This window comes from Gekko japonicus, unplaced genomic scaffold (assembly GCF_001447785.1).
Source record: "Gekko japonicus isolate JY-2015 unplaced genomic scaffold, Gekko_japonicus_V1.1 scaffold1158, whole genome shotgun sequence".
In the NCBI taxonomy this organism is placed as follows: Eukaryota; Metazoa; Chordata; class Lepidosauria; order Squamata; family Gekkonidae; genus Gekko; species Gekko japonicus.
The window spans coordinates 229727-243059 of NW_015164706.1; the positions used below are offsets into that span (position 1 = coordinate 229727).

Genomic DNA, 13333 nt, shown 5'->3' on the forward strand with positions numbered 1-13333 from the left:
TTGTGAGCCCTGGCGTTAGCTGATCAATAAGAGGTAGCTGAGCTACTGTGTTGTAGCAAGTCCGGTGGTACCTTAAAAAGACTAATAGAACAGTTGTTTCAGTATGAGCTCTTACGAGTCACAGCTCGCTTCTTCAGATATCTGCCTTGTGCACGGAGTGAGATGTGAAAGCTCATAGTGAAATGAATATTGTTAGTTTTTAAGGTGCCACTGAATTAAGGGATTTAGCTAAATACGTTCTGGACTGGTGGGGAGTCTGGGTTTCCAGAGCAGAGTTTTGGCAGCTGCTCTGACTTTCAGAGGCTCTGGGCGAAATAGGAATGCAGAATGAGCTGATAGAAGACCAAAAACAGAGTTCTAAATGGTGGTTGGCCTACTTTGGGGAAACTCTACCCATGATTTGGTTTCTAAATAATTATTTTTATGTTGAATTTCTTATTAAAAACATATATCCTGCTGTGTCCAGAGAGGCTCACAATAGTTAGTGCATGAAGCATGAAGTTTAGCATGAAGTCTGAGTTGATCCACTGCTTGGTTTTTCCTTTTCTCCTGGGACTATATCAGCACAGTATACATTTTGTCATTCTCTTTTTTAAAAGGCCAGTGTGCCAACATCTGACACAATTGGTAGTTTGGGGATTTTAAGTTATGTTGTTTGACTTAACATGGTGCTTCACAGTTCAGCTGTTTAGAACAGATCACCAGATTAAGTCATCCTGCTATTTTTCCTCACCTGACATATGTGCTTTGGCTCTTTCTTGTTTGTGGAAAGCACTGTGTGATATCTGATTTTTTAAAATCTGATCATTGGAATGTTCATAAACATTCCATAACATCCAGGCGGCTGAGCTAATCACCAGGGAGTGCTAGCTCTTGAAACCAGTAATGTGGTCCAAAAGTTACAGACTGCGTTTACCTTAGATTTATTCTTTTGACACACTGATCTGAGGCGTGAATTGGCAAAAACAGTATTTTGTGGAAATCTGTACATTTTGTGATTTGAACAGACATTTCTCTTATTTTTCCATGACCATCAAAGATGAATCAAAGCTGGCTTTGACTTTGAAAATGGATATAGGGAAGCTGTATGGGACCTCATCTTTTCTTCATAAAATTCTCTTCCATCTTCTAAATTCTCTAGCTACCTTAGGCCGGACTCTGGAGAGACAGCATATAAATTCTCTAGATAAACGCACTCAACTTTTTTATTTTTTGTAACTGCTTCTGCTGTCCGTATCTTTACAGCTTTTGATACTTAGCCTCTTAATTTGTAAAGTAATGCCTCTTAGTGCTATGGGGAGAATTGACTTGTGGAGTATTTGTGTTTGACAGCTACAAACCCGTGTGGAACCAGTAACGGGGGCTGCTCCCACTTGTGCCTGATGTCTCCCCTCAAGCCGTCTTATCAGTGTGCGTGTCCCACGGGAGTGAAGCTCCTTGAGAATGGGAAGACCTGCAAAAATGGTAGGCTTTGGGCTTTCAAACCATATTATGGAATAAATTTGACCCTGTTGAAGGAAGGCAAACTTGCAAGACGTTCCACTCTAGTGCAAACTACGGCAGGGACTCCTGGACTGTGGGGAAGGGTGCCAGATGCTTTGGAAGGGGGAGATGCGTGTGCAGAATTGCAGGGAGGGAGAGAATTGTTTACTAGGCTGTGCCAAGAACATCATAGTACTGCTGTGCCAAAGGCTGTATGTATATGAACCTGCGTGTAAGGGTTTTGTATGCTCCCCTGGCGAAGAGATGACTGCCGGTGGGTTGGGAGGGAGCATCACACTTGTATAGGGCTGGGAGGGGTGTATCAAAAAGTTTGAGACACACTGCATTTGTAGCACACAACACATCTTTCTTCCTGGCCAAGCCCTTGACTTAAGTATTTCCTGAAAGTCCACTAAAAATTTTAAGCTTCAGTATAACACCGAAGAAGAGTTTCTGATAAGATCCATAGCCACACAGTAGCTAGACTGCCATGAAGGGTGGGTGTGACAAGAAAGGGGGGCAGAGCACAAAACCTTTATTCCGGAAGAGCCCAGGCAAGTGGGACAGACTTAGCCTAGAGGGGGAAGCAGTATGAGACTGTGCATGTGCCATCAAGTTTACGCAAGACGTTTGACCCCCAGCAAACAGTGCATTGAACACTTCACTGTTCTGGTCACAATATGTGGACAGGTTGCAAACCAGTGGTTGATATGAGTATCAGTGATGCAGGATATAGTCATGGCCACTAGTTCAGGTGACTTTAACAAGGAATTAGTCACATTCATGAAGTACAGGTCCAGCAATGGCTGTTAGCCACAGCTAAATGACACCTCCATGTTCAGAGGGAGTAACTTTCCAAATACCAGTGTTTGGGGCAACTGCAGGAGGAGGCTTTGGCCTCCAAGCCCTGCTCCCCGGCTTTCCAGGGGTAACTGGTTGGCCACTGTGTGAAACAGGATGGTGGACTAAAAGGACCCTTCTTGTTCTTAGTTATTAGATTGAGTGTAAACACCAGGAAAAAAAAGACTTTTAAAAATTTATGTCAGTAATTGTTTTTGGAATACACACATTTTTAATGTCCTTTGCTACATGCATCAATTACTTCTCAATATTAAATTCCCTTTTTCCCATTTCAGTTTTCCCATCATTGTATTAACTTAGTTACACGGATCCATGGAATGCTTTCTTAAAATACTTGTCGTCTTGTGTCATTCGAGCTGTCGATTGAGCTTGCAAAATTTGGTGCAGTAAATTACCAGCCCTTGCACAAAAATAGGTTTCCCCATCTCCAGCTGTGGTGATGCATAAGCTAATGATGTTTACATTGTCTGTCTCAATTATTATTCTAGGCAAGAGGATGCATTTTGAAAAGCTTGTTTCAACTGTAAGAGAAAAGACAAAAACACTCCCTCGGAAAGTGATTTGAAATAACAGCTTCTAGCACGTCTATTAGACAACTAGATTTTTTAGCTTTCTTCTGCATGTTCCAGATTGTCACCATGAGCAGCTAATAAAGCCATGATTGCAAGAAACATTAAAACATTAAATTTAAATGACTGTTCAGAGAACAAAAACAGATATAGTTATTTTAGTAAATGTATCTACTGAGAACCGTAACTGCTGTAACAGGGCACTTGTAATGGTAAGAATTTATTTGTAATACCCAGGAGTCATTTTGTAGAAAAAGAGGTGCAGGAGCTCATTAGCATACAACTCATTAGCATATGCCATGCCCCTTGACATCACCGGAAGTGTGTCAGAAGGGGAAGCAAAAAGGGGGAGGGGAGCATCTACTGGGGAAGGGGAGGCTCTTGAAGATGCCCCCCCCTTTGCTTCTCCAGCCGGCCCGGGGGGGGGGCAGCGAAGAAAGAAGGGGTTTAAAGTTTAAACCCCTTCTCTCTAGAGTCACGCCGCAGTGGCTGCATGATCTTTCCATTGTATTCTATGGGGCCATAGAATACAGTGGAAAGATCATGCCGCCACTGCGAAGCGACCTTGGGGGGGGGGGGATTTAAATGCCCGGCTTCCCAGCCCGATCTTTTCCAGGTGCCTGGAGACATGCCCTGGCTTCCCTGCCCAATCTTCTCCAGGTTTCCCGCTGAAGAAGATCGGGCTGGGAAGTCAGGCATTTAAATCCCCCCTGGGGGGGGCAGGGCCTGGGCTCCTTACTGCTGGAGTGCCGCTCCGGGGCACTCTGGCATGAAATGACCCCTGGTAATACCCATATAGGTGGAAAGGTGGCATTAAAATAAAAAATCGGCATATCCTTTAATATGCAGGAAGCATTGAAGGAATCTGAAAAATGTTGTTATTAGGAAGTGTACAATGAATAATTGTGCCATAACACAATTATTCGAGACCCGGGTGCCACAAGACGGAGTGAGCTCCCATCTCTAGTTCCAGCTCCTGCCAACCTAGCAGCTCGAAAGCAAGAACTTGCAAGTAGATAAATAGGTACCACTTCAGTGGGAAGGTAACAGCGTTCTGTGCGCCTTGGTGTTTAGTCATGCCGGCCACATCTGGAGTGCCGCTCCGGGGCACTCTGGCATGAAATGACCCCTGGTAATACCCATATAGGTGGAAAGGTGGCATTAAAATAAAAAAATCGGCATATCCTTTAATATGCAGGATGCATTGATGGAGTCTGAAAAATGTTGTTATTAGGAAGTGTACAGTGAATAATTGTGCCATAACAGAATGGTAATGGAAGAATTCAACCATTCAAGTGGATATCTACTGCACATCCCAGCAACAGAACAGTGTAGACATTGCCCTTTAGAAATGTAAGATTTATTTTGCTGGATCTTCAAGGGGCTTGCTAGTCCAGCATTCTGTCTCCAGTAGAGATAAGCCCAGGTGTTTCTGGTTACCAGGTAAGACAAGATGGTCTTCCCCTGATGTTTATTCCTAGCATCTGTTACAAAGAGATTGCCCATTTATCTCCCCCATGGCCATTTATAGACCCGATCTCCATTATGTTTTCTAATGCTTTTTGAACCCACATAGGCTAGCAGTCATCAAATACACCTTGTGAGACAGAATTCCCTGTGTCTGTATGTTAAACCATACAATAGAGTCCTTGTGACTGTTTAGTCCTGATGTTCAAATATGATGAAACTAAAACTTTGTTGAGGCTCTCTGAGACTCTGTAGTAATCTTGCCAGGGTGTTGTTTCTAACCTGGAAAGGAAGACATTGTGAAAAATGATAGGTGGCTGTACCTCTCGGTCATGGTTAGGTGTCCAGAAAGAAGAGGGATGGCCCACAATCTTTCAGCATTTTATTTCTGTACGTGTCATAATTGGCAGAATTTCTCAAAAGGAATCTTCAGTAGTTTTTTGGGGGGAGGTGATGCAAGAGGATGGGTTGGATTACCATGTGGGGTTGCCCTTTTGGATAAATTCCTTCTGGCATCCGGCCTTTTCTATTAAGTCTAGTAAGTTTTAGTCAGAAGGCTTCTGGATAGTTCATAGGTAAGAAGTATTCCAAAGGATTTACATATGCACTGTCTCAGAACTAGTTTTCCACGCATCTCTTCCAATAATGGCCAGCTTTTCAAAGGTCATAAGGAAAGCAGCGAAGGCCTCCCACTCTGGCTTGTTACAGTGCCTGATACCCACCAGTGTACTTCTGTAAAAAGAGACTCCATTTGGCTATTTACTAACTATTCATTTAACTTATTTTTATTTTTATGAGGCAGTGTCCTAGAAATTTTAGAATTGACCCTTCTGTCATCTCTGCCTTCTGTGGCAGTGCAGTTTCCCTGGACCAGCAGTAATGCTCAATGCTCCCTCTAAGCTGTGGAGTCTTGTGAGCAAAAATTCTACTTTGTGAGCTACGGGCATTGAAGTTGTGAGCGAGCAATTTGGCTGCTGCATAAATCAGTTTGCTCTGGAGCCATCCTTCCTGAGCTCAGACAAAAATGTGTGAGCCGGAGGCTAAAAAACTGAGCTAGAACTCTGCATCTAGTTCTGCATCTAGAACTCTGCATCTAGTTCTGTAGTGGAGTTTGGGATCCCCCAGGAAAATGGGTAGGGGGCAGATTCAGGACAGACCAAAGAAAATGGCTCTTCATAAATTGCACAAATTAACAGAATCCGGTGATGGTTGGTGACTTTGATGACTTTAAAATGACTTCTGCAAATCCACGGAGGATAAGACTGTGGTAGGCATCCATGACAGTCAAACAGAATAGAGTCCCTCTGAATGCCATTTGCTAAGTGGGGGGCAGTGAACAGCGCAGCTGGCCTGTAGCTTTCATCCTCTGCTGGGGGGCTTTTCAGAAGCATCCTGGAAACAGGATGTCCTTCTGGTCTTCTTGAAGCACCAGGTCAGTTTTTATATTCTCATACCAGGACGACTGGTGTAGTTACTTTGAATCTCGTTTTCCTTTCAGCTTTGAGGAATAAAACTGTTTTGCTTTCTGTGTCGGTTTCCTCCCTTACATTGCATAATGAAATTGTCCAAGTCTTGCATTTTTGTTTAGCAGTTTGCTTATTTAAAACAACCACGCGCACGCGCGCGTGCACACGCATACACCCAAAAGAAAAAAGCAGACATGGAGAGATTTGGCATTGAAGTCTGACTTGGAAGAGAGCCAGGGTGTGTGTTATGCGTGTCAGTTACACTGAGTTTTCCATTACCTTTTTTTTAAAAACAAAAAGTTGCATATATATAACCAGACTTGCTGTTGTATTATGCCAAAGCATTTCATATAAACCAGCATGAAGGAGCATCTCATTGGTATAACATTAGATTCAGTATTAGATTTTGGAAGAAGTACGGCAGGCATAATTTCTTCTCGATTAGTTCAAAGAACAATGGTTATTTACCTAACAGGCATCTTGCCTTCATTCCTTGGTGTGCTGGGCTGGAGCGTTTAGAGAAGCTTTGGGAGTGAGGGAATACTGTGTGGATTTCTACTGTTTATACTGTCTTGGCATTGACAGATGATCCGTGCAGCCACAGGCGAGCCCGGCTGACCCCAGCAGAGCAGTTTCCATGACAACTAACTTTTTTGTCCTCTCAGTTTTTAGCAGAGAGATCTTCTAGCATTTTTTTAAAAAACTGCACTTTGGAGAAGCCAATTCTTTGTCTTACAGCTGTGGTGCCTAATTGTCTCCAGCTCCACTTGAAATTTCCAGAAAGAAATATGTATTAAGAGTCTGAAGTAAAGACAGAATAGATTTACTTGAATTCTATACTAATTACTTCTATACAGATTACTCAATGGTCACCGGATTTCAGTCTCCACATTTGTTCCAAAATGGCAAGTAGCCATGTATCCAAACACAAATCTCTTTTCAGAGACAGGCAGTTCAGGAGTCTGGCATGGTGGGCCCCACCTGGGTTTTGGCCACTGTGTGACACAGAGGGTGCGTTCAGACGCGGCATTTGCAACGGTATAGGTGCCGGTTGCAAATGGTGTACTTACCGGCATTCACACGTAGAACATCTGCCTTCTGTCCCTAAGCGTTGCAAAGCCCTTTAAACCATTGTACTCTGCCACTATGTCCCCAAGTGGTGGTATCCTGAGTACAACGGTTGTAATCGGTTTACCCCCGTCTGATCGCTCTCCACCGGTGTCTAGCCACTTCCGTTCAGAAGCCGGAGGCTTCCGATTTTTGCCCGCCATTTTTTTGGGGGTGCCGATATGCGCTTGGGCGAAGCTTCGCCCGGTGTTTGTTTTTTTAAAAAAGAAAAGACCCTTAGTTTAACTTTCCGGAGGAGTCCGGGACTTTAGGGAGGCCAGTTTGGGCTTTAAACTTTAAAGGTAAGTCCTTACCTTTAAACTTTAAATGTAATACGGGGTGTTTTGAGCATGCGCAAAGATCGCCATTCTATGGATAGCTGCCTATGCGCATGCTCAAATTGAGGTGTTTTTTTTTAAAACGCCGACGCCCGCAGCATGTGAACGGGCATACAGCGATGGGCTCTGCTGTGAGGGAGGTAAGTGTGATCGCGTTTCAGCCGGCATAAACTGCACCTGTTCGAACCGGTACAGTTTATGCCAGCTGAAATGGCGCGTCTGAACGCACCCAGAGTGTTGGACTAGGTGGGACAATGGCCTGATCCAACATTGGCTTCTCTTACGTTCTTATTATTATCAGAGTGTAGACCTGTTGTGGCAGCTTGGATGAATTTCAGTTACTGTGACTTGAGGATGTGGACAAATTGCTCGGAGAACTGTGGTGTTAACATTTGTATTCTAGGTGCTTCCTTTGCCCTTCAGGATTTATAGTTTCCAGCTGGGCTCTGAGCGTGGTTAATGCTTCTCTGAGGAGAGATGGCTTTGGCTGCCTTTGAAGGATTTAGCCATGAGATTCCTCCTTGGAAGCTTTCCCTGGACCCTTAAGGGCTGAACAATTATCATCTGGCTGAAAATAATCCCCTTTTCAGCAGAGGACTTGACCAAGTGGTAGAAGTACAACTTCTGTCTTTTTGGACAAAACTGAAGTATTTCCAGTTTGGCTTCAGGCACAGTTTGGGGACTGAGGCTGTCTCCATTGCCTTGAGAACGTTCACTAAAAGTGGTGTGGATAGAAAAACTCCTTTGATTCTCACGGACCTTTCAGCAGCTTTTGATAACATGGGGCCATAATATCCATCAGGAGATAGCTGTCAGGGCCACTGGACTCCACTGGTTCAGTCCTAGCTGGCTGATCAATTCCAGAAGATAGCGCTGGGTGACAGTGGGAGAACCCCAATCGTGTGTAGGCCTCTCCCTTGCCCAACTGTCAGCCCCCTCCTTTTCTGTCCGCCTTCCAAACAGTAGGCCCGTGAGGTCTCAGATCAGAGAGGGGATTGCTCCTCCTAGTTCCTCCTCTTCTCTGTAACCTGTGCTCTTTCCTCATCCAGAGCAGGCTTACTGAGCTGCTCAGCCTGCATGTGGGCCCTCTCTAAATACACCTCTGCAAGACCCCACCCTTGCTCCCTCCCAGTGAGACCAGAAGTCTTGGAGAGCTTCCCAGTGGCAGCACCAGCCCAGCTTGCTCCCACCCTTCCCAAACTGCTATTGGTCCAGCAGCCTGCCACCTGATCCCCCATCAGACTGCCAGACCCTGCTGGCTAACCCACCTGCCACAGTGCAACCCCGCTCTCCTCGGGCCCCCTCTGGTTTTATTGCCACCTGTGGCTGGGTGGCCTCAATTGAGGCAAGTGGCAGGCTACTTTGCGGGAGAGGCAGTGAAGATGTCTCGAGGGCTCAGCGCAGCCCGAATGAGGTCCTTTCTCCCTGTTCCTGCTCACGCCAAGTTCTGCAGGGGAACTAGGGCAGCCTAAGCCCTGGCCCAGATTAAAGGGTTGCATGAAACCGCTGGGAGAGGTGGTCTGGGGATCTGGAGTGCTGTCAATATATGGGTGATGCAAACTCTACTTCTCGTCATAAAGGTGAATCTGGTGAGACAATGGATGTCTTGGATTGTTGGCTGGAAGTGGGAGCAATCCAGATGAAATGGAAGCTCAATCTAGGCAAAACTGAGATGTTGCAATTGTGTTGTAAAGGCGGCTTTGGTTCTGGAGTGACACTGTTGCAGAGGGAGCTGTGCTTCTCCTCAGGGAGCAAATTTAGAGTCTGCGGAGTTGCTAGATCCCAGTGTCCAGATGGAGACATAGCTTTCCTTTGTGGCACATAGCCCTTTGAACTAACTTTGGTTAGTATGGCAGCTGTGGACCTTCCTGGAAGAGACATTGGGACATCCAGCTTGGACTTCTGCTGGCCAACCATGCCTTTCACGAGTAGCATTGTTTATGGTGTCCTGAATATCTTGGACAAAGAGCAGGATATAGATTTAGTAAACAGACATGTAAGCATCTTATGCTCAGTTCATTTTCCCTCCCAATTTATCCAGGAGCCACAGAGTTGCTGCTATTAGCCAGGAGGACTGACTTGAGGCGGATTTCTTTGGACACTCCGGATTTTACTGACATCGTCTTGCAACTGGAAGACATTCGACATGCCATTGCTATTGACTACGATCCTGTAGAAGGGTACATCTACTGGACAGACGATGAGGTGAGGGCCATCCTACGCTCTTTCATAGATGGGTCATCTAGCCAGTTTGTTGTGCAAGCACAAATTGCACATCCAGATGGCATCGCTGTGGATTGGATTGCCCGTAACCTTTACTGGACTGATACTGGGACAGACCGTATTGAGGTGACAAGGCTTAATGGGACCATGAGGAAGATTCTGATCTCAGAAGACTTGGAAGAACCTAGAGCTATAGCTCTGGATCCCATGACTGGGTAAGATGCTTCTGTTATTTGTGGTAATACAGCAATTCACAAAACCAAACAAGGACCCACGGTAAGTAGGAAAACCAACATACAACAAGGTACCGTACACAGATGATTATAACATATCATAAATAATTGTATATTTTTGAAAAATATTTTAAGGAGTCCTCCCTTTTGAAACTTTTAATAGAGGAGGACTATTATTAAAGGTTGTACAATAGCTTTTGAGATTCTTGGAGATGATTTTTGATATTTTTGATTAAGATGATTTATTACATATGTAGAAATTATTGTAAAATATTTTTCAAAAATATACAATTATTTATGATATGTTATAATCATCTGTGCACGGTACTTGTTGTATGTCTGTTATTTGTGGAGCTTCTTTTTAAAAAAAGCCCTCCTAATATCCTATCCATTTAGCAGGTTTCTGGTTCGTCCTCATTTAGAAACTTCCACTCCAGTTCTAGAGTTAGGGGTTGACATCAGGAGGCCCGAGGGCCAAAGGCATCTGGAGATCTGAGGGCCAAATCTGTCCCCAAAATTGATTGATCTCTGTGTATTAATTTATGTGTTACGTTGTAAGGATTCAAAGCCCTTTACTTATGTCTTCTCAGTAATCTGTAGAACATCAGTTAATATTGTTATCTCTATATTGTAGACATGGGGAGAGGTCATGCGAATAGCTTGCTTGCAGGCTCTGAATGAGGGACATGATGGCTGCTGAACTGGGAACTTAATGGCTCATTTTCCTAGCCATTACTCCATACCAGTTCTCATTTAACCCTAGACCTGCCCACCCCTGATGCAGTTCTGCTAGGTGTTTGGAGAAATGATTCAACAGATGAGGTTGCTGAGGTTTCTACTGCCAGCGTTCTCTGCTGCTGTCGTGCATGTCCTGCTTGTGGAGAATATCCCATTCCCAGTGAGACATCTGTTGCAATGTGCAAAATATGGGGCATTAACTGAAGAAACCTCTGGTGCAAATTCTTGCTCAGCCATTAAACTCCTTTAGTGACTTTGCACTGATCAGGTGGCTCTTTCCAGATGTAATGGAAAACTGAGTTGTTGTTGTGTGAATGAGTGGACCAGGGCTTGGGCTTCTGCTTTCTTTCCTCTCCTCCTTTAGGACAAGCCAGTGAGCAATTTCCACTTTTTGCAGCAAACCACAAGTGCCATTATATTCGAATTAGCAAGCTGTGGTTTGTGCTTTCTCTGCAGACCAGGATTCCAAACTGTGGTTTCTTTGCAGTTCGGAATATTAATTTGCTGGGAGACTGCAAACCATATTTTGCCGGTATAAAAGAGCAAGAGTCCAGTAGCACCTCCAGGACTAACAAAATTTGTGGCAGGGTATGAGCTTTTGTGAGTCACTGTTCACTTCTTCAGAGACTTGGTCTTTACTTCTACAGCCGAACACAGCTACCCATCTACCCATTTTGATCTATCTCCATGAAAGGTATCTATCTTCATGGAAGGCAAGTTCAGGTGCAAACTGAAAATTGTTCATTGGTTTGCAGAATGGGGGAAGGGGATGGAGGGAGCATAGGGATCCCGTAGTGTTAGATGACGCTAGGGCCCATAAAAGCTTACTGAATTCCTTTGAGTATTTACTAACTTGCTCTCCCATACACCGGAAAGGAAATTTCCCTTCTTTCAAAATGTGCTGAACAAAATATTTAGGTCCCAGCTAGTAAGCAATTACGCATCAGTCCATTTAAAACTGTAACTGCACGTTAGGGGGTTCCCCCCCCCCAAGCAAAGTGTGCTTTCCTATATATGTGTGTGCATGCATGTAAAGCACCCTGCAGTCTCTTCCAGCATATTGCTAGCAATGGCAAGATAGTGTCCACTGTCACTGTATAGAATTCCATAGCAAATGTATGAGAATTCCACGACAAATTGCCATGGGCATTCAGTTAAACAGCACTCCACAGATATTTCACTGCAAGAAGTCACTTTGATTAAAGAAAGCAGAGACTACAACACAAATCCATACCGTTTGGACTTTACCAAAAACACACCCCTGAAACTTACCAGTGGCTCATTTTTTGTGATTATTGCATTTCATTGGAACAATTCCATTGGTGGTGGTGGTGGGGGGAGGTATTATCAGAACTGTAGAAATATAGGTATTCAGATTCTCCCTAACTCTTGTTTCTCTTGCAGCTACATGTACTGGACCGACTGGGGAGAGATTCCAAAGATTGAGAGAGCTGCTTTGGATGGATCAGACAGAGTTGTGCTGGTGAATACTTCACTTGGTTGGCCTAATGGATTGGCGCTGGATTATGCAGAAAACAAGATATACTGGGGTGATGCCAAAACGGACAAAATTGAGGTCTGTAGTCAGCTGCATTTTATTTTACTTGAAAATATAGGCTTGGGCTGTTATTTTTGAGAATGGTGGATACTGAATTTGTGGCCCCAGCTGTGTTGGTAACTGTGAAAAGCAGCAACTAGAAGTAACTTCTAGGATTAGATTGCACAGCTGGTGGATTCTAATTCTGGGATTCTCTGACCTTCCCCCAAGTTTTTGGACAGTTATCTGAATCATTCATCATTGCTGATCTGAGTAACGGTCAAAGCTGTGTTTGGAAGGGAATTGCTATGAAAATGCTTGGTTTCTGCCCCATTGCAGTTCTGTCTTGGATTTCTGGTTCTGAACTTTATGCTTCAAATATCTATGCTTCCCCACAGATTTTAAGGCTAGATACTGAAATTATTGTAAACTCCACATCATCATTATATCTTAATTCCGAACCACACCATAAAGGATATGATTAATAAAGCCACAAAATGAAGCTATGGACAGACAGGGGATTACTCTGGAGTAGGTCCTGTGGAGACTCACTGCCCACAAAACTGGGCTTGTCCCAGTGGCCTTCTCTATACAACTTTGGCCATACTTTGCCCAGGGAGAGGCTAAAGGGGGAAGGACAGAGAGAAAGCTGAAGATGGGGTGCAGATAAAAGTAGGTTATCTGGGGGTAGAGATGTAAAATTTCCAGAAATTTTGAAGCTCGGGAAAAAAACCATTTTTTTTCGGGGGGAAACAGAAATTTTCGGAAAAAATGAAAAAAATTCTACATTAGCACTTTTTTTTCCTTTTCCAGATTGAAAGTCATTCTGTTACTTTAGGAACATAAAATATGACTATGGACATTTTTACTTGGCATGAAATTATCACAACTAGCATATTAAAAATATAGTGTATCTAAACGATTATTACAAACAGAATACCCACCCACATGCAAAAACAAAACTGAAACCTTTTTCTTTTCTTGTGACAATAGCACCTCCTAAGGAAGAAATGCATCTTGTTCTTGCATTGGAGAGTTCAGTTTGTAACCTAGGACTTGCTTGTCCTCAGTGCACAGAAATTAGATCAATCTGATACCATACATATTTTTTAGAAATGATTTGGAAAATATTTGAACACCTTGTCTTAAAATATTTTATTCATCATGTTAAAATAAAACGTTCCATAATCAATTTTCTTTTCTTTTTTCAATTTTTCCAAATTTTTCCAGGTTTTTTCCGGGCCTTCACATTTCTATCTGGGGGGTGGGAAGGAGAGAAGGAAGCAGGAAAAGGGGAGAGGCTATGGGGGCT

General features: G+C 43.7%; 1 protein-coding gene across 1 annotated transcript in view; it reads left to right on the forward strand.

Annotated features, from left to right (window-relative positions):
- LRP6 (LDL receptor related protein 6) overlaps positions 1-13333 on the forward strand; it is a 134851-nt gene that overhangs the window by 60953 nt on the left and 60565 nt on the right. The window contains exons 4-6 of the mRNA XM_015409520.1: positions 1333-1464; positions 9332-9728; positions 11889-12060. Coding sequence (XP_015265006.1) covers positions 1333-1464; positions 9332-9728; positions 11889-12060 — 701 coding nt within the window. The remainder of the gene's footprint in view (positions 1-1332; positions 1465-9331; positions 9729-11888; positions 12061-13333) is intronic.